This window comes from Grampus griseus, assembly GCF_964374135.1.
Source record: "Grampus griseus genome assembly, chromosome: 15".
Classification (NCBI taxonomy): Eukaryota; Metazoa; Chordata; class Mammalia; order Artiodactyla; family Delphinidae; genus Grampus; species Grampus griseus.
Genome location: NC_139009.1, coordinates 7,147,246 through 7,167,275, shown reverse-complemented (window position 1 = coordinate 7,167,275; position 20,030 = coordinate 7,147,246). Strand labels below are relative to the sequence as shown.

General features: G+C 55.1%; 1 protein-coding gene across 1 annotated transcript in view; it reads right to left on the bottom strand.

Annotated features, from left to right (window-relative positions):
* Window positions 1-350: 350 nt before the first annotated feature.
* Window positions 351-20,030, bottom strand: part of HPCAL1 (hippocalcin like 1) — a 111,756-nt gene continuing 92,076 nt past the window's right edge. Inside the window, exons 3-5 of the mRNA XM_082672199.1 lie at window positions 6,233-6,628; window positions 3,556-3,661; window positions 351-1,196 (exon numbers count right to left, since the gene is read on the bottom strand). Coding sequence (XP_082528325.1) covers window positions 1,099-1,196; window positions 3,556-3,661; window positions 6,233-6,610 — 582 coding nt within the window. The 5' untranslated portion in view covers window positions 6,611-6,628 and the 3' untranslated portion in view covers window positions 351-1,098. The remainder of the gene's footprint in view (window positions 1,197-3,555; window positions 3,662-6,232; window positions 6,629-20,030) is intronic.

Below are 20,030 nucleotides of genomic sequence, written 5' to 3'. Positions count from 1 at the left end.
CGGTACTGCTACCTTGCTGATTAAACCATGGGGTTGGCGGGGGAGCCGGGGGAGGCGGTTGGATACAGGCAGAAGCCTGACAGTCAAACCTGCCAAGAACTGTCATCTTTCATTTCCACAAATATTTCTTGGCATGAGGCAGATATTGAAGAACAGTCTGCACAAGATTTATAGACACAGTAACGGCTACGTGGATACAGAAGGGGCCAAGTTTACAAAGAGCAGCAGGACCTGCCGAACGCACCTGTTCTGGAGAGCGCGGAGGCCGCAGCAGCACGGAGAGCGCGGAGGCCGGGGCGGCACAACGGGGCCTCCCGATCCCACACAAAACTCAGACAGTGCCGTTTATTTGATCATTTTAATACAGGAAATGCCAGACCAATCAACAGGGAGGACAAACCTTACAGAGAGGCTGCGTTCACTGCACGGATGGGAGGGTCTCCACGGCCCTGGGCACGCATGCACGTCCTTTTGAAAAGGGCAGGTTGAGGGCATAAATACCACAAAATAACCAGGCTCGGAGGGATCACAGGCCACGAGGGAACCACGCTTCAAAGGCAATCGAGGCATTAAATACAGGACCTACACATTACATTTCACTTCACCATACGTATAACTTATATATTAAAGGGAGACCACAGTATATATACGTGCAAGCGGCTTTGGTCAGAGAAAACGAACCGAGCTGGGTGAAGCCATGCACGGGGAGGGCTTGCCCGTCTACTCTCCCTCTGTTCTTGTCCCCATTTTCCCTGCGATCACAAAATCAATCAGCTGGCCCTGGCGCGATCTTAGAAAGTCCCAAGGGGATCCTTGGGGTGTCCTCTGGGCTCCCTGTGGGCAGGGAGGTGCCCCAGAAGCCAGGACACCGTGAGCCCTGGGAGTAACCACATGCCAGGGAGTTCGCCCTGGAGGGACTGGGGAGGGGGCGGGAGGAGGCCAGGTGAGGAGGGAGGCGTGGCCACCAAGCCGGCAGATGCGTGTTGCCTGGCCGCCCCGGGGAGAGCAGGAATGATTGAAGAGGCATCCACTTTTGCAAGCAAAGCTTAAACGGCAAGACAAGCCTGTGTTTCTCTGCACTGTCCAGACGCCGACCCCTTAGAACTGACTGGCGCTGCTGGGGTCACACTGTAACAACCGGACGATGGATGGGTCGCTCTTGGCACCTTTAATGAATTCTTCCAGGGACAATTTGCCTGTGGGATGGAGGACGGGAGAAACGGGAGTTAGCCAGTACTCACAGTTCATCACCCTTAGGAGAGCATGGGGACAGCTCCGGTGTCAGGGACGTCTCCTCTGGTCCAAGTCTTGAGCCCTCCTGAAGCTAGACGCGTCCAGGCTCCACACACTTCCAGAGCATTTCTGGAAAAACCTTTTTTGCTTTCAGTGCTCATTGCAAAGCACTGGGCACCTCAAAGGACGTACCCAGTATGGCAGCAGACCGTGCCTGGTGGGGCAATTCAAACCCTTTTAGAAATAGCCCCACGCCTTATTTAAGAAAGATGCGCCTTGTCCAGAAAGAACATGACACCTGCCTCTAAACCAGAACTAACCCAGGGTCGGGAGGGCCAGGCCTGGGTGCGGACCTACTGCTTGCCTCTGCGTCTGAGGCTCTGCAGCTGTACAATGAAATAGAGCCATTTACCCCAGAGGACAGCAGTAGAGCGAATGCCAACCTCTTCAGGTCCCAGGGTCTTCATCTGTGTGGTGGGATCGTGGGAAAGCCCACCTCAAAGGGCCACCGGGAGGGTTAATTGGGAGGATGTGTTTGAGGGGTCGGCCCACGCCTGGCCTGCAGGATGCACTCAGTTGTGAGCTGCCGCTGGGAAGCCAGGCAGGGACCTCCTGCTTGCCCACTGCCGAGAGGGACACGTCCTCCTGTGGGTCCCCAGCAGCGGGGGCAGACAGGCTGGCCCCGAGGGAGACTAAACAACCCCAGGCTAAGGGACGGATTGGGAAGGGAGGGGGCAGCCACCCCCTCGGCAGAAGACAAGACCTCTGGGGCCCTCTGACGATGGACAGGGGTTACTGGGCTTTGTTACTATTCATATGGTCCGTGGGGACTTGGCTCCGACCGCCCAGGGCGAGGAGCTTCTGAAAGCACGAGCCTCTTCTCCGGGCAGAAAGCGAGGCTGGCAAGGCGCTGGGGGTCCCTGAGCACAGTCTGTCCTGCAGCCATCAGGGTGTTCCTGGTGCATGGCCAGGCACAGATCACAGGAGAGGGCTTCAGTGACACCTGTGCTTTCCTAGGGGGGCAGGGAAGGTGTGGGGCAGTCCCCGGAGGACGAGGGCCTAGCCCTGGACCACCCCAGCTTCACTCTTCTCTCTTCCAACATGGCCTCTTCCACCCCTCTCCGAGCTCCAGGGATGCACGGATCCCGGTGTTCACAGGAGAAGCTCTGTCCCAGTGGGCACAGGCCCAAGTTCACAAACACCCTGGGAAGGTGCCCAGAGCGGGCCCTGAGGGGTCGGGGCAGAGGTGGGTGGAGGGAGAGCCAGGCGCTGTGCTAAGAGCTCTACTGGCTCTATCTCACTGAATCCTCAAAACCACAAGAGACTGAATTATTATCCCCATTTCACAGAGGAGTAAACCGAGGCTCAGAAAAGCCAAGATTGGTTGGAGCAGGTCTGTCGAACCCAAAGCCTGTGCTGCTACTCTGGAAGGCAGAAGACATGTTTTAAGTTGGCCCAAAGGCAACGCCAGGCACGAGGCTGTCTTGTTTTACGTCTGATGGATCACGTTTTGGAAACCGTTTCCTTGCGGAGATGTGCCTGCAGCCATGTTGCCCCCCTCCCCCTGCTGGCTCAGTCCTTGGCGTCATCTGCAAACCGCACTTTAGGGTTCAGGAGCACTTTTCTGTACATTAGCTTATTTTTAATCTCCAGCACAGCCCGGGGGTATCTTCTCTTTTTCTTTTCTAAATGCTGCGTTTCTTTATCCTTCAAAAGCAAATCAGACCAGACTCTGGGACTGCACTTAACACTGGCAAGAGGTGCGGATCCATCCAGTTTCATAGCTACCTTCCCCGGCAGGGACCCTGCAGAAGCTCACGGCCAATGCAGAAAAGAAAACACAGGGCACGTCCTCACTGTATGGTCGCCACCGCCCCTCCTGGACACGCCACTTCTGCTGCGGTGTAGGCCCAGAGATCCTGGCAGAGCTGCCGCAGGCCAGCACATCCCGACAGAGTCCCTGGGGCCACTGAGGTTTGGGGGAGGGATGACGGGGGGCAAAGGGACCCCCACCACCTGGAAGGCTTGATCCCAGCCCCTCCAGGGCCCAGGTGCCAAGGGCACAGCTGCCTCTTCTCCCCGGGACACGCCCACGGGCCTACAGTCTCCCCGTTCTAGAAGCAAGGAGACTATGGCTCGTGGGGCAGGATGCTGACCCAGTGCCCCGACTCCGAACACTGGCTCTCCCCTCAGCGCAGCTGCGCTGGCCGGGCAGGGCCAGGGGTGGGCCAGGTGAGGTCTGAGAAGCTACAGAGAAGGAGGAAAGCGTCCCGAACACATCTCTGCTCCCAGCAGTGGGGCACAGACACACAGGGATCTTACCGTCATTGTTGGTGTCCATCTGCCTGAAGATCTTGTCCGTCCGTTTCTCCGGCGTGGACTCATCCTCGGGCATCTTCATCACGGAGGACACCATTTTGTATATAGCCTGCAAAGGGGGACACAGACGCATGTGCTCAGAGGTTCCAGGGTGTCCCTGCGTGGATGGGGCACAGGCATGAGCTTCAGCCCAGCCCACAGCAGGACAAGAGGTCAGGATGCTCACAGCCTCAGGACCCTTCCCCAGCTGGAAAGTTCCCTGCTACTCCCAATACTGTGGATGCATGTCACAGACAGCATGTGAGCAGAAGGAAGCCCGACTCACTTACGTGACGTTCAAGAACAGGCCAAACAACCCACTTTCACAGCTATGAGCCTGGGGTGTCTGCGGGGGCAGGAGGCGGGACAGTTCCCAGGCCCTCTGGGGCGCTGGGAATGCTCTCTAACTCACAGAGGGTGGTGGTGACACAGGCGCATACGTGCACAGCCCATCACTCAGCACACGTAGCCACAAACATTTGACTATGGGATTGCTGTACCTGAGTTAGAAGCAAAAAAGACAGCCCACAGGGAAAGCCACATAACTAGCCCCAGAAAGGCCAGCGCCAGGGCAGATGGGTCTCTCCAGCAGGACCGAGAACCCCAGGACACTGCCATCCAAGGGCTCAGCACCATTGCCAGCCGTTTCTGTGTGTCTCTGTCCAAGTGGCCCGGCCCAGTGTTGTGGTGTGTGTGTGTGTGTGTGTGTCCGGGGGCACGATGAGCCCAGTGACCAGCAGCTCATCAGAGTAACTCGCGAGGGGGAGGGGCTGTGCCACTGTGGGTTTCTGTGCGGAGATGGCTTGACTGAGAGTCTCATTGCTGAAACAACACACCAAGGATAGCAGAAGTCTGAGAGTTGTAGCATGTTAAAAAGCAGGTTTATGGGCTTCCCTGGTGGCACAGTGGTTGAGAGTCCGCCTGCCGACGCAGGGGACACAGGTTCGTGCCCCGGTCCGGGAAGATCCCACGTGCCGCGGAGCGGCTGGGCCCGTGAGCCATGGCCGCTGAGCCTGCGCGTCCGGAGCCTGTGCTCCGCAACGGAAGAGGCCACAACAGTGAGAGGCCCGCGTACCGCAAAAAAAAAAAGAAAGAAAGAAAAAAGTAGGTTTACAAAACAAAACCATAAAGGAATGATCCCAAGTGAGGCTGCTGGTATCTGTTACACTCTCTCCTCCTTGGCCCCTCTCCATTTGCCGAGGAGGGTGGAGGTGGCCAGGCCTCACAGCACGGCCAGTGTGTCTTTCAGGGCCTCTTGAGACAGAACCCCCTCCTAAGAGGGGCAGGCACTTGTTCAAGTGCAGAGGAGGCAGAGCAAAGACCCTCCCCGGCCTCTGGTGGGCTCTGAAGCACGTAGAACCCAGTCCGTTCTGACGATGGAGTGGCGGCCGGGCGCGCCGCGAAGCAGGCCAAGCCGCCTGCGGGAGCCACGCGAAGGGTCTCAGAGTTGGGGCACTTGGTCTGGGGGCCTAGCAGCCAGACCCCGTTCGGACAGGCATGGGGCCCCTCGCTGTCCTGCTGTGTCTCTAAGTCTGGGCCGGGCCAGTCTGCTTGGACAGGGCCAGGGAAGCGAACGGGCCAGCTTGTGGGCCGGGACAGGTGATTCCTGAGAAGGAGATCTCTTCCTTCTACCACCGCTTGTCACCAAGAGCCAGGAGCGACAGCTGGAGCAGAGTGCCCTGAACCTGTGCTGATTTATTCTCACTGTGCGAAAACCACCTGTTTGGGAAATAGGTTGGTCACTCCTCAGGCCACTTGCTGCTGGTCTAGGAGTTCATGAGTTTGATACCCTCTGTTTGTGGCTTAGCCCGGAAGTTCCTTCCATGTAGAGGACATCTCCTCTGAGGAATTCTAGAACTGAACCTCCCAGGCTCCAGGAGTGGGAGTGCAGGGAGGCACCCAGGCAGCAGCAGCTCTGTGCCTCTCTACCACACACCTAGGAAGCTGGGGAAGTGAACAAAACACGGTTTCTTTCTGGAAAACAGCTTCCCCTGCCAGAGCTGCTGGCTGGAGTCGAGGCAAAGAGGTCTCTGAAGTGCTTTCTGTACCAGAGCTTATTCTGTGGCCGCTAATGTTTCAGGTTTGCTCTACAACTGCACCTTCCTGGGGACATGACAAACTGTTTGTTCTTTTATTCTCAGACACGGGGACTCGAACAGGTCTTGGCAGGTGGCTTCTGTAAGTGTCAAGGGTCCTCTCAATTACTGGAATTCTCTCTGAATTACTATAGCTCAGCTCTGTTAACTCTCTGGAAATCACAGTCCCCCACCCAGCCTCACATTTTGTGAAATGCAGAGAATGACACCTCCATCCCCGGCTCCGCCCACCCCACCCCCGCCCCGCCAGGGTCGGGAAGGCCACAACTCATCAAAGGGCTTAGGCCAGGCCTGATGGGTGGCCAGTGATCAGTAAACTATGGCTCTTCTCATCACTATCTGCAAGGACCCGCCAGTCCGGAAACAACTCGTCACTTTCAAAAGTGCACGAGGGAGGGGCTGGCAGCCATCTAGCTGCGAAGGGCTGAAGGCGCGGGGAGGACAGGAGCGCTGTCCGGAGTGGGTGGGGCCTCGGGGGACCCCGCCCCACCCCACCCCCCACCCCGCGGGCGCGCTCCGCCAGCCCCTCCCTCTCCGGGGCGCACCTGCACGATCTCCAGCATCTCGCTGCGGCTGATGTAGCCGTTGCCGTCCAGGTCGTACATGCTGAAGGCCCACTTGAGCTTCTGCTCCAGCTTGCCCCGCGAGGTCACGCTCAGCGCGATGATGAACTCCCGGAAGTCGATGGTGCCGTCGCCGTTGGTGTCGAAGGTGCGGAAGACGTGCTCTGCGAACTTGGAAGCGTCGCCGTAGGGGAAGAAGTTGGCGTAGATCTTCTTGAACTCGTCCACGGTCAGGTGGCCGGTGGGGCAGTCCTTGAGGAAGCCCTTGTACCACTCCTGCAGCTCGTGGTCCGTGAACTCCGTGTTCTCCCGCAGGTCCTGCAGCACCTCGGGCCGCAGCTTGCTGTTCTGCTTGCCCATGGCGGCCGGCGGCGACACCTGCAAGACAGGGGCCCGGGCTGGCGCCATCAGGGCGGGGGAGGGCGCCCCGCAGCCTACAGCCACCGAGCGGCGCGGAGAAACGTCCCCCGCGTGTCCCGCACCAAGGGCTGGAGAGGCCCGCCTCCGGCCCTCCCCGCGATGCAGTGCCCCAGCCCTCCTAGGACCCCTGCGGGGAGGCGGGCCCTCGGTCTATGTACCACCAGGAAGGCCAGGAGGCGCCGGTGGAGTCAGGACAGGCCACCTCGCGCTGCAAGGCACATCCTGACTTCCAGAATGTGGAAAGGTGGAAACAACTTGAAATCAAGTGCCCAGCAGGGGCTGTACAAGATTGGAGGATGAAACCCTTACTCTCACCACCCTCATCAGCTTCCGGCAAAACTGTCACGCTGACTGCACCCCACGCCCTGTGTTCTGAGCAGTTCTTTTCTTGTTCGGGCACCATGTTCTGATTTTATCCTTAGAACAGGCGTCCAGAAGCTTTTAAAGAGTCCCTCTTGTTTGTTTTTGCCTCTGAGAAGCCCTCTGGTTGGGAGTGGGGGGCAGGGGTGGATCTAGAATTAGCACCAAGAGTACATGAATGTCTCTAAGGTTCGTAGTCAAGTCTCAGGCACCTGCGGGCGTGCAGAAGCGTGCTCCCCAACGAGGTTTTCCATAAGACCCATCCATAAGACTGACCCTGGGCTGATACTCCTACTAGACATTAATACAGCTTTCACCTCGCCACCTCACTTTATTTTCTGATTTTTCACAGTAACACTAGTACGTGGCTTACTCATTTTTGAAGCATATAGAATAGAAAATAAAAACAAAAGGTTTTCCACCCTCGTCCCAGAGGTAACCACCCTGAACTGCTTCTTAACATTTATAAATGCTAAACATTAAGTACCGAATCCCCATCACTAAATATAATCCGTGTACTTCACGTATCTTCCCTGGCACCTCCTTTTACTTCTTTGTCTCCTCCCAGATTTTATTAGTTTCATACATATATATCATTGTTTTTACTTGTTATCTTTATGACTTGAAATTATATGAAATTTAAATCGATACACATTTAAATGATAGAAAAGTTCCTTTTCTAACCCCCCGGTAGGGGGATTTGGGAATATCTTTCAAAATTACAAACACGTTCCCTTCGACGCAGCAACCCCACTTCTAGGAACAAATCTAAAGATGCTCCCACCCGTGCCAATAGCCTGTGTACACGGCCAATTCCTGCACGTTGTCTGTAATAATAAACAACGCAGGCGTCTGTATTACTAACTGATGTGAAATAATCCTCAAGATCTGTTTTTAAGTGAAAAGAAAAGGTGTAGAACAGCACAGAGTTTGCTACTGTTTGTGGAAGAAAAAACAAAGAAAATATATGTGCGTGCTTGTATGTTTGGAATGACTTCTTGGGAAATGATAACACTGGCTACAGAAAGAGAGGCGGCTGATAGACAAGGGTCAAACGGAGACTTTTGTTTTTAGTTTAGTTTAGTTTTCATTGAAATATAGTTGATTTTTTTTTTAATGTTCTTTGGATCATTTATTCTTTTACAACAAACATATTTTCTTTGAATAAATATCCCTCTACCATTGCTTTCAGTTTTTATTATTATATATTTATTTTATTTTTTATACAAACGTAGACTTTTTAGTATAAATCTTTCTGTAATTTCAAATGTTGAACTCTGTGTATTTTTTTAATTCAAAAAAATAAACACACAAGAATCCTCTATTTCTTGCTTGAGCAACTTGACCCGGACCTCTCTCTCTCTGTACGATCAAGCTACTGATTCCCTTCTCCTTCCCTAACCTCTCCACCTTCCTTCCACAACAGCTCCTGTCATGCGTGGGAACCACTATTTGTACATCGTCAAGGTTTACAATCTCTACTTTCTGCTTTACCTATAGGTTGATCCTAATAAGCGGAAACCAGCAAATCTCTAGGTAACTTGGTTGTCAGTTTCCAATGGCCCCCAGCAGCCCCACTCCCCCGCCCCAGGGCCCCCAGACTTGACTTAAGACACCCCGAAGACCACACACTTCCACCTCCGCATTTCCTGCACCAAAAAGGCTAATCTTCCGTCCTTTACTCAGTTCAGCTCCTCTCAAGGCTTTGTATTTTCCACACTCCTCTTAACTGTCAAAGTCTCCCAGCCAGTGTCTGGAGGGTGTGGAGAGGAGGGGTTTGCCTTAGGTGTCTCTCCTTCAACTTCCCATCTCGTGCTTCAAAGGCAGCGTCCACGAGCAGAAGGGGCTGCGATGCGGAGGGTTTCACCACATCTGCCCCTCCTCACTCCTCACTCCTTCAGCTGAGACCTGAGGCCCTTTTTCCAGCAGCGTGTGCCCACGTGTCCGTAGGGGTGGGCAGAGCGGGCCAGCTGCTGTCGTGGACTGAACTGTCCCCCCCAAATTCACACGCTGAAGTCCTAACCCTGGGACCTCAGAATGTGGCTGTATTTGGCGACAGGGCCCTTAAAGAGGTAATTAAGATAAATGAGGTCATATGGGTGAGGCCTAATCCAATCTGACTGGTAGCCTTGAAAGAGAAGCTTGGGACACAGACACACAGAGGGAAGACCATGTGCGGACACGGGGAGAAGGTGGCCGTCTTCAGGCCAAGGAGAGAGGCCTCGGAAGGAGCCAAACCAGCCGACACCTTGACCTTGGACTTGCTGTCTGCAGAAGCGAGAGAGAATAGATTTCTGTTTTCGAAGCTGTCCAGTCTGTGGTGCTTTGGTGCAGCAGTTCTGGGGCCCTAAGACAGCTGCCCCGAGAACTGACCTGGTACCGTGTGGCATCAGCATCTGTGAGGCAGAGCCCCGTGCCAGGCACCGTGAGGTTCCCAAAGCTTTAACTCCTGATCTGCCAGCATCGGGGACAATCAGAAGGTCCAGGGACTGTGGGACACTTTTGTTTTTATCAGACACCTTGCCTGTATTAGTCCCACTTCACCAGGGAGGAAACAGACCCGGAGGCTCTGGAGGCAAAGCCAGCCCTCGGACCAGGTCGTCTGGCCCCCTCCCACATCTTGCCGGGGGCAGCCAGGGGAGGCTGGTCCAGGGAAGGGCACCCTGGTCATGAACATGGCCTTCCCGGCCGCCTTCAATAGTTAATGGTACAGCCTTTTCCCGATTAGCATTCCTGCACTTTTCATCGTGGAAACAACCCACCTTCTGTGAAGCTCTGGGCTCTGAGAGCTCCGGGTTGGTCCTACATCTTCTTTTTTTTTTTTTTTGCTGCGCCACATGGCTTGCAGGATTTTACTTCCCTGAGCAGGGACCGAGCCCAGGCCCGGGTAGTGAAAGTGCTGAGTCCTAACCACTGGACCACCAGGGAATTCGCACGGTCGGTCCTTTTAGAATCCGTTCACCTCAGTGAAGACCAAGCCACCGCTCAGAACAATGGTATCAACTGGCCTCAGAATGCGTCTGTGATTTGTGTTGTTTCTGATCCCACAGAAATGCCGACTCCTAACACCTCCTCCACCCAATGTAACGAATGTTTATGGGAAGGAAGGGACCATACCAGGGAGCGTGACAAATACGGTCAACACAACCACTGGAAGGTGACAGCCGAGGCCTCCGAGGTCCGCCCGGGAGGCTTCCGCTTTCCCAGCCCTTCTCGCGTGTCCCCGCAGGCAGGCGCGTGGGGCTGCAGAACCCCAGCGGCGCCCTGGGCCGGGCGCACAACAGACACCTGTGTTGGTTGAGGGGGCCTTCCCGCTGCAGTGCTGGTACTGGTTGTGTACACACACACACAGACACCTGCTAACTCTGAGGCAGGGTGGTTTCTGGCAAAGCTGACCTTCCAGCAGAGCCTGGGTGTGCTCCCCTTTGGGGGATGCAATGCAAGGGGTACTTCCTGAGAGTTCTGGGGGCTCACGGGATGGGGAGAGGGGAGAAGGTAGGACTCTGGGACAGACATATCAGGCCTGGGTCCTGCCTTTGAGAGCTCATCAAGGCCAGAGCATGTAGGATGCAGGCGAGTCACTCACACTGGTCCATTTTAGCATCAAAGCCCCCCACTGCAGCCACAATTCACCAAGCTGTGCCAGGCCCTGTGCAGACCATTTCACAAATGGTGAAACTGGGGCCCGGGGGGTGTCAAGTAACTTTCCCAGGGTCCCACAGCTGCTGGAGCTGGGATGTGACCAGGAGTCCATTTGAGCTTGACCACAGAGCTCTACGATCCACCCTGAACCCTGCGAGATGGGCAGGGCCGGCCTGGCATTCCCAGCTGTACAGAGAGGAAAAGCAAGGCTGGGAGAAATTGAGGGATGGGTCCAGGAAGCAAAAAAGGTAAGTTTTACTTTGGGGGAAAACTGTCGAGAAATCGTGGGTGGAAAATCATGTTTTCCTGCCACTGTCTTGAAGGTTGAGTTAGTAAAGTCTGGGGCCGTCAGCATCAGGGCTGATGGGAGACCACGTGCTTGAGGATGATGTTGCAGGAATCCGTCACTGATTTTCCAGTGTCCTTTAGGGAGACCCCACGGTTTTCAAGTAGGGTACCCACCTCTGCTGTGATTTCTTGACCACACCCAGTCCGCTGAATTAAAGGGCTGACTTATAGCATTACCGTTTTAAAAGTCGGTAACATTAATTTTGCTACAGAAAGTTCAAGACAACTCCAAGGATGTCGAAGCCGTCCTGGGGTACCAGGGAAGAATCCAGAGTTGGGGACTGGGCTTCTGTTTGTAGAAATTCCCTAAGAGCCCGAGCTGAATTTAGAGGAAGAGAGTTCTGGAGAGTGCTGGCTGCACAACAGTGTGAATGTGCTTAACACAACCGAACTGTACACGTACAAATGGCTAAGATGGTCAATTTTATGTTATGTATATTTTACCACAAATTTTAAAACCGGGGGTGGGGGTGGGTGGCAAGCGGTATAAGGACCACAGTGTTCTTTGGGCCCCTCTGCGGTCTGATGGTCTAGGACCCCTGGGCCTGGAGGTCCCAGGTCGAAGAATCCTGTGTCCCTATTGAGTTGCAGAAGCCTCTCATCACAAGGGCTGACCCCCCCCCCCAAGAAAGGCAATGGAGTCAGGGAAGGCGGTACCGCATCCCCTGAGAGAATCCGGAAACTGGTTGTCTACCAATCCCGTGTGGCTCATCACATCCTGCACCTGAGTACTTGTGCACATGCTTGTGGTGCACATGTGCCCACTAGCCGCTGCTCTGCCCCCAAAAACCTCAGCCCAGGAGTGCAGGCCACCCTTGCCCTCGGCGTGTCCTCTGGGTCTGGCTCCAGGCTGGGTGCACAGGCTGTGCGCACTATACTCCAGTCCACTGGGTCCTCTGAATGCCTGGGGACGAAGGTCCTGGCTCTCACTGCAGGCTGCTTATGGCATACGGATGGGGCATAATAAGTGACACGAAGGAGGGGGAAGGTCCAAGCTCCGAGGAGGAATCCTTCATTCCCACGTGGAGCGGAGGCAGTCTGCCTAGGAAGGTGGCACGCGGAATCCAAACTGAATGACAAGGACTTTAAGAGCCACTGGAGGCTCGACTCCCACCGGCCACCTCTAGGGCGCGCACGGCAGGTTCCAGGCCCTGCAGGTGGGGGTCACGCTTGACTGGACTGGAAGCAAGGGCATCTCCATCGTCTCTGACTTAGAGACGAAGAACTGAGGCTTCTGCGAGGCGTGAGATTGTCTGTGACAGGCAGGGCTTCCAGCTGGCGACCACCTCCTCTGTCTCCTCGCCATTAAACTTCTCACCAGACAGTTTCACAAGACAGCCTTCCCACTGTGAAGTGGGGCCCATGAATGTCACATAAAGCACCCCCCCCGGCACTCCCCATCACCTCCTGGATCAGCCTGCGTGTGCTTTCCAAAGGCTCGGGTGAAATATTTCTAAAGAACCTCATTTCAGCACTCTGTCCCAGAGGCTCTTGGCCTGAAGCAGGCAGCCTCAAGGGAACATGGTGGATGGAGGAACGCTGCGCCCCAGTGACCCCTCTGTTACTAATTAAGCCAATGAACCAACCTTACTGACGACCAGCTGGCTGGAAAGATGGCTCACAAAATGCAAGCCTTTCTGCAAAGACAAAGCCACCACTCCCACTTCCCAGCAGAAATGGCCCCCTGGCCCTGTCAGCAGGCAAACACCCCAGCTTTCATTTACCGGAAAATCTTGCTTTCATCTACAGTGAAAGATGGGGTGAAGAACGGATGTGCCAGGGGAGGACAACTGATTCAGGGTCAGAGCCATCTCTTACTGGGCTTAAAAAGCTTCACGACCAAGCAGGGGTTGGATCAGACAAACAACACCCTTCTGAGGGCATCGAAGACGATGTTTTAATTCACAGTAATGGAAAAATGGGGGAGGGAGTTAATGTAGCGCTAACAGCCATCTCTGTGGTCCTCAGTTACTCTGTTACTGCTCTTAATGTGTTAAATTGTAAAGAAAAAAAAAGTAAACATGTAACTGGGGAGCCCTATGAAAATATTTAACCCAGAGTCTGTATTGCCTGCAAATTAAAGCCTTTTTAATGGCGTCGTTCCTATCAGCTGCCCGCCTCCTGGAACCGAGGGCGCTCATGTCCCATTAATCACAGCTCAACGCCTGCTGCCGGCGTGGGTAGACATTTCATCCCATTGCTCTAAAACGCTTTCATCACCTCAGATCTCCAAAGCTTGCTGGGCCAACCAGACTTAGAAACACTTGGGGGGAAGATGATGGGAGAGGCCAAAGGCTGGAGGGGCGGCTGCAGTGAATTTGCACTTCAAGGGACTGGAGGGCTCATTTGAGACAGTGCTTGTTCTGTCCGGCAGAACAGGATACGGTGGGCGGGGTGGGGTACGGGGGGGCGGGAGGGGCAGGAGAAAAACTGGCGGTATGTGTTGTTTCTCATGCAGCAGCAGCCCTGGGTCTTTCTCCTGATGACTCATGGACAAACGCTCCTCCTGTGGCTGAGCCCGGGTCTTAGAGGGAAAAGAGGCTCACTGCATTTGTGTCCTTCTTTCCTCCCAGTATGCAGGTGGGAAGCAAGCCGCCTGCTGCCTGGGCTTCTAGTGCAGCTGCTCTGAGGAGGGGCCAGTCCTGTCCTGAGAGGTCTGCGACAACTGCCAGGACCCGGTGCAGGGGTGGCTCCGGCTGCAGTGCGGTTGGGTGGACGCTAGAGGGCGCAGTCGGGCAGGCTCCCCAGGACTTGAGCTGGAGACCCCGCCTCCCAGCTTTCTGACCCCGCCCCTACCACGCCCCCTCCACCTCGCTGGTGCCTCAGTTTTTCCATCTATAAGCTGTATTTGTCCAATATAGTAACCACAGTGGCTATTGAGCACTTAAAATGTGGCCGATCTGGGGCTTCCCTGGTGGCGCAGTGGTTGAGGGTCCGCCTGCCGATACAGGGGACGCGGGTTCGTGTCCCGGTCCAGGAAGATCCCACGTGCCGCAGAGCGGCTGGGCCCGTGAGCCATGGCCGCTGAGCCTGCGCGTCCGGAGCCTGTGCTCCGCAACGGGAGAGGCTCGTGTACCGCAAAAAAAAAAAAAAAAAAAAAAAAATGTGGCTGATCTGAATTCATGTAAGTGCCCTAGGCGTAAAATTCTCACTGGATTTTGAAGACTTAATACAGGGAAAAAATATCTCATTAATAATTTTTCGGGACTTCCCTGGTGGCGCAGTTGTTAAGAATCCGCCTGCCAAGGCAGGGGACATGGGTTTGAGCCCTGGTCCGGGAAGATCCCACATGCCACAGAGCAACTAAGCCCGTGCGCCACAACTACTGAGCCTTTTCTCTAGAGCCCACGAGCCACAACTACTGAGCAAGCCCGCAGGCCTAGAGCCCGTGCTCCACAACAAGAGAAGCCACGGCAATGAGAAGACCACACACCACAACAAAGAGTAGCCCCTGCTCGCTGCAACTAGAGAAAGCCCACGCGCAGCAACAAAGACCCAACGCAGCCAAAAATCAATTAATTAAAAATAATTTTTCTATCCTGATTACATGTGAAATGATAAATGATAACATTTGAGATACAGTAGATTAATCGTTTTGGTAACATTAATCTCATCTGTTTCTTTTTACCTTTTTAAGGGGGTTACCAGAAAAGTTAAAATTACATATGTAGGTGACTTGCGTTGTCTATCTAGTGGTTGCTCAGCACTGGGTAGATCCTTGGGGCGCGGTTTAGGGGGCTACCAAGTTCCTTAGCGTCCTGTTTACAGACCCACTGCTAACTGCGAGCCAGCTGGGAGAGGTGGCCTGTGTTTATTTCACTCCTTGGTGCCCTTGAGTGAAAGATAAGGGTGTTTGCGTTTCATAATTACATGCGAGTCCCACAGGTTTCTATTTTCAGCAGCTTCAAGAACTTTGCCAGAGGCCAGCTGCAATGAAGACCCAGGTCTGGTCCTGGCTAAGGTGTAAGGCCAGGGGGAGGGGCTGCAGAAAGGGGGTGTCCCTCCTCCTCTTCTGAGGGAGAACACAAAAGCCCCAGGTGAGATCTAGGGCAAGAGGGGATTAGTAACACCTCTGGAGCCGGTGGCTACCGGGTGTACCTGGATCCAAATTCAGCCCACGTACCTCGGGGAGCCACATGCTGGATGGGCTCCAGGCAATGACCATGGCTGAGAAAATCCAACTGAAAGTCCTGCTGACTTCTGTACCCACCCCAGCAGTTTAAAACCCCACGACTCCCCAAAGCTTTAAAAATATATAAAAGGATGGAAGGAGGGAGGGAGGGAGGAGAGGAAAAGAGAGAGGAAGGGAGAAGGAAGGAAAGAGGCAGGCTGGCCAAGCAAGGCAGAGAAATCTCCTCCTTATCTTGAGCCATCCTCTCCTTCCACTTTCCTGAGGTTGACATGCCCTAAATGAGGCAGGGGAAAAGGAAGAGGTGGAGAAAAGGAAAGGAAAGTCCCCGAGAGGAGAGGATGTTCTTTCCCTTGCAGAAACCGCTAACACAACAGGAATAGGAACTGTAGGTAGCTTTCCCTGAATACTTTGTGCCTGAAATCACCAGGTCAACCATGTGGCTGCTCCTCTCAGCCACCCAGCAAACTCCTACCCATCCACCAAAGCCCAGGTCAAATGTCACCTACTCACGGATGCATTTCCTAACCCCTCTACAGTTGCTCTTCCTTTTGCATTCCAATACCATTTTTAAACTTATTTTTATTATGACCTCAACTTTTAGTATATCGTTTACTAATGTTTTTCGCTCATTAGACTGTGAGATCCTTTAGGAAAGAGGATACCTCACTCATGCTAGTAGGAGAACCTGCTAGCCTGTTCTAGCCCCAAGGCCTTTGCATTTGCAGTTCCCTCCACCTGTCTGCCCTCCCCCTCCGTACCTGCAAATTGCACTCCCTCAATGTTCACATCTTTGCTCGAGTCTTCTTGGCGGTACCTCCTCCAAAGAGCCCATCTCAAGCAGCGGATGCTGCTTACCCACCCTTACCCTGCCCCCTTTCCGTGGCCGTTCCTGTACTGATACATGGTTGACTCCCTGCTTTTGCTCACCATTACATCCCCACACTGCCCAGAACAGGGCCTGGCACACAACTAGGCTCAGTAAAAATATCTGAATAACGGTTGCGTGTCCAAGGGCTTAGCGCAGTGTCCGAATGAACGAACAGATGAACAAGTGAATGGGTTTCTTCTAGGACCCTCTTGTTCTAACAGTTTGGGACTCTTCCAGTAACAGGAAAACGGGAAGCAACATCAGGGATTAGGATGACAAAGTGCTCTCTTGCTCGGGTTCGAAGCTCCAGGAAGGGACATTCTGTAATTCAGACTTGGTGTTCTGGAAAGTTCCATTTGTCGGCACAGGACCAGCTACAGCAGAGTAGAGGTCCGTTCACCAAACTGGTACCATCTCCTCCCTCCTGCAGTGAACACACCCCCAGCTCTGTGGTCCTCCGCCACGGGGGCTCACTCTGCCCTCCAGCTGGGATCTCTCAATTGAGTGGTGCAGCCTCACCCTAGAGCCAAGGTCACTGCTACTGGAATCTTCAGGGGACGAGCGCTCTGAACTGCTTCCCCAGTGGAGGAAGGCAGGTTAGTGGGTCAGACGTAAAGGAGCCTCTGGGGGAAGAACAAGACAGGGAAAGGAAGGGGAAATGCCCGAGAGGATGAGCCTCTCTCGACGGACTCTGATGATGCAACAGGAAAAGGACTCGAGGCAGGACCGAAACCAAGACCACGTGATTTTTCCTAATGCTGAAATTTCCATGCATGTCCAGCCATAGGTGAGTCCCATGTTTCTACAGAGGGTGCTGGATGCCAGGCCAGGAGCGGGGCCAGCAGCACCTGGCGGGAGGTGGGCCTGAGCGAGCCAGGTGGGCATCCAGGTGTGCGGTTCTGGCCCCAGAGCCCGGGTCTCCCTCTGCCCCACCGGGCGCCTTAGTGCCTTGCTTTGAAGGCAAATCTGACGCTTACGGTGGCACAGCCCCAAATGCCAGGCTGGAGTGGGGAGGGACATTTGTTCCCTTTTGCCCACAAATGTTCCCGAGGCCCACTCTGAGCCGGGCATGGAAACACCTGGATGAACAAGACGCAGAGACCCTTCCCAGGTGCCCCCAGCACAGCCACGATACGGGTAACGTGTAGAACGAGGCTGACTTACGAGGGTCCAGGAGTGCCGGAGCCGAGCTGGCCTGTCCCCCGTGAGACGGCTGGGAGGTCTGACAGCGCAGGTCTGAGCCAGGCTTAAGGGCTCAAGAGTTCTGCAGGTGGGCGGACAAAGGCGTGTGCCAGGGCAAGGAGGCCCAGAGAGAACCCAGCCAGGGCCACAGAGGCTGGGACGTGAGCACTGAGCATGACTGCAGAAGGACGCCAAAAACGCAATGCCGATTGCAGAGGAGATGGTCAAGGGGAGCAACAGGAGGGGCTGATGCCCCCCAACCCTCCCCAGAAAGAGCCCATGCCCCAGGAAAACGCTCAGAATGAATCTAGTCCAGGACTCGGGACTCTATCACTGTTCTATGGAACGATAAAAGCTCCGAGGTTGAAACTAACGAACGTATGAGTCACACAGCATCACCTCAGGGACGCAGAGCCGGCCGCAGGCTGACTGCTCTTTTGAAGGAAACCTAAGAGGCCACGGCAGGCTGGACACCGTGGGCTGAAGACAGGAACCGGTGTGAGATTTCAGAAGCCACTCCCTCCACTCCCAGCCCCACCATAGATCTGCTCCCCCTTCGGTCAGCCCTGGGGGGCACAGAGCTGGAAGAGGGGCCACCACCTCAGCTGGCTTATTGCACATGGGGGTTTGGGACACCGGCCCCTGCACATCTTGGAGTAAATTCCTCCTGGCTGCTTGGGCCCGGCTGGCTGCGGAGTGACTCACGCAGACCAAGCCCGCGTGGGAAAGACCCGCAGGCAGGCGGCAGAGTGAGCCTACAATTCCACTCTGATGCTCCCGGCCGGGATGTGAGCCGCAGTCTTTCCCCGAGGCAACGTCCTCCCAGCAGGAGAGGAACGGAGAAGGAGAGGCCCAGCCGGTGGGCCAGCACCCAGCACACAGTGGCTGGACAGGCAGCTCTCGGGAGGCATGGTGGGGGCCACTCGCCGGGCTTCAGTCAGGCAGGCAGTCCCCCGTCTCAAGGCTCCAGGCTAAGCCTCTGATGCTCCTCTGTAAAGGGCACCGAGTGCCAGCCTCGGGGGCTGCAGTCGGGATGGGGACTGTGTACAGGAGGAACCCCCACTGGACGGTAAATGGCCTGAGTCTCCTCCCAGGACCCACTTCTCCAGCCTTTTGGTCTTGGCTGTCTCTGGGCTTCTCTGGGCCTCAGTTTCCTTGGCAGTAAATGGGAATAATGGTCCCAACCCGCTGGTTTCACAGTGTAGTTGTGAGGATAAAGGGAAATGAAGGCTGTGAAAGGGCTTTGACAAATTTAAGCATCAGACAAATATACGGAGGTTATATCACAGCTTTTATGATAAAAGACATGCGTGATGGGCTAGACGAGCTCAATCACAGCATCAGGCAGAGCCAGGCTGCGAGGCTGCAGGCAGCAGGCGGTCCCGCACTCTCCGGCCGACCCTCTCCCTTGCATGCCCGACACGGTGGTATTAAACCCTGGGCCACACACCCCGGTGGGCAGAGGGCCTGGGATCCCGGCGGCTCAGTACATCCAGCGGGGGCAGGGCCCGTGAAAATCCAACTCCTGCTCTTCAAAGAGAAAATGAGGGAAAAGGATGGGAGGAACCCAGTCCCTCAACAGCGGCAGAGCCTTGGGTTCACACTGCCCAAGGCAAGTCCGGCTCCAGCCTGAGGCCCTGGGGATCAGCGCGACGTGGACACCACAAACCCCCATCCCGAGGAGAAGGGCTCTCTCCAACAGCAAGGTGTCTCCTGGGGCTTCTAACTGGTTCAGGTCCACTTGAACGGGCACGAGGATCCTGTTTACCACGGGACAGGCTCCCTGAAGGACAGGGAACTTCGCAGATACTGAAGGAGAATAAGCCCAGAGCAACCCCTGCGCTCCCGGGAGGCCGGCCGCTCAGATCTGTGCTGGACAGAGCAGCCCTCGGTAGGCCTGTGACACACCTGTGCACACACACACCGTACTGCACACACCACATACACCTCACACACACACACCCCCCACACAATACCCATAGACACACCATCCATATACACCACACACCACAACATACCACGTATCACGCCCTACGCACATCACACACACACCATGCCCATCCCACACACAGCGCGCCCCTTTCCTCCACGCTGGGGTGCTCCCCACCACTGACTGTCTGAAAGCCTCGGTCTGTTCTCTGGCTCCTGGTACTGGGACGGAAATCAGACTCAGGTGTGGTGGTGGGGCTGGCGGTGCTCTCGGGGTGAAGGCCTTTCCTACACGACAGCTGGTGGTGGGGCTGGTGGTGCTCTCGGGGTGAAGGCCTTTCCTACACGACAGCGTATGGAATGAGCGGGATTTCACTCCTGGGAATTCAATTATCTCAGAGAAAACAGTATGGGCCGTGCTTACCGTTCCTGCCCTCGTGCCACCTCTATTTTATGCACCTACTGAACTCGCAGATACTTTATGCACCAGCAGGACCTGAAGACGGGACACGTGAGCCATGCCGGAGCCGGGCTCTGCAGGGGCAGAGGGGCGAGTGGGCCTCCAAGCTGCCATCCGGGGAACGTCCACCCAGTGGAGAAGGGTCAGAACAGCATTCCAGGAGAAGTCAGCGTTCTATGCGGCATGAGGGTGTGAACATGTGCGGTGTGGCTGGAAGAACAATGCCGGGGAGATGGGCGGGGAGCCCAGGCCGCATCGCCACTTCAAACACTCACAGGCCCGAGCTTCTGGGGAGACCACCGCCAGCAAGTACCCGTCCAGGCCGCACAGCTGGGCCTGCTACCTCCCCAGGCACCTTCCTGGGCAATGACTGGCCTAGCAACACAACAGTAGTGAACAGCGTAGAACAGCGTGGAGCAATACAGAGCAGTAGACGACA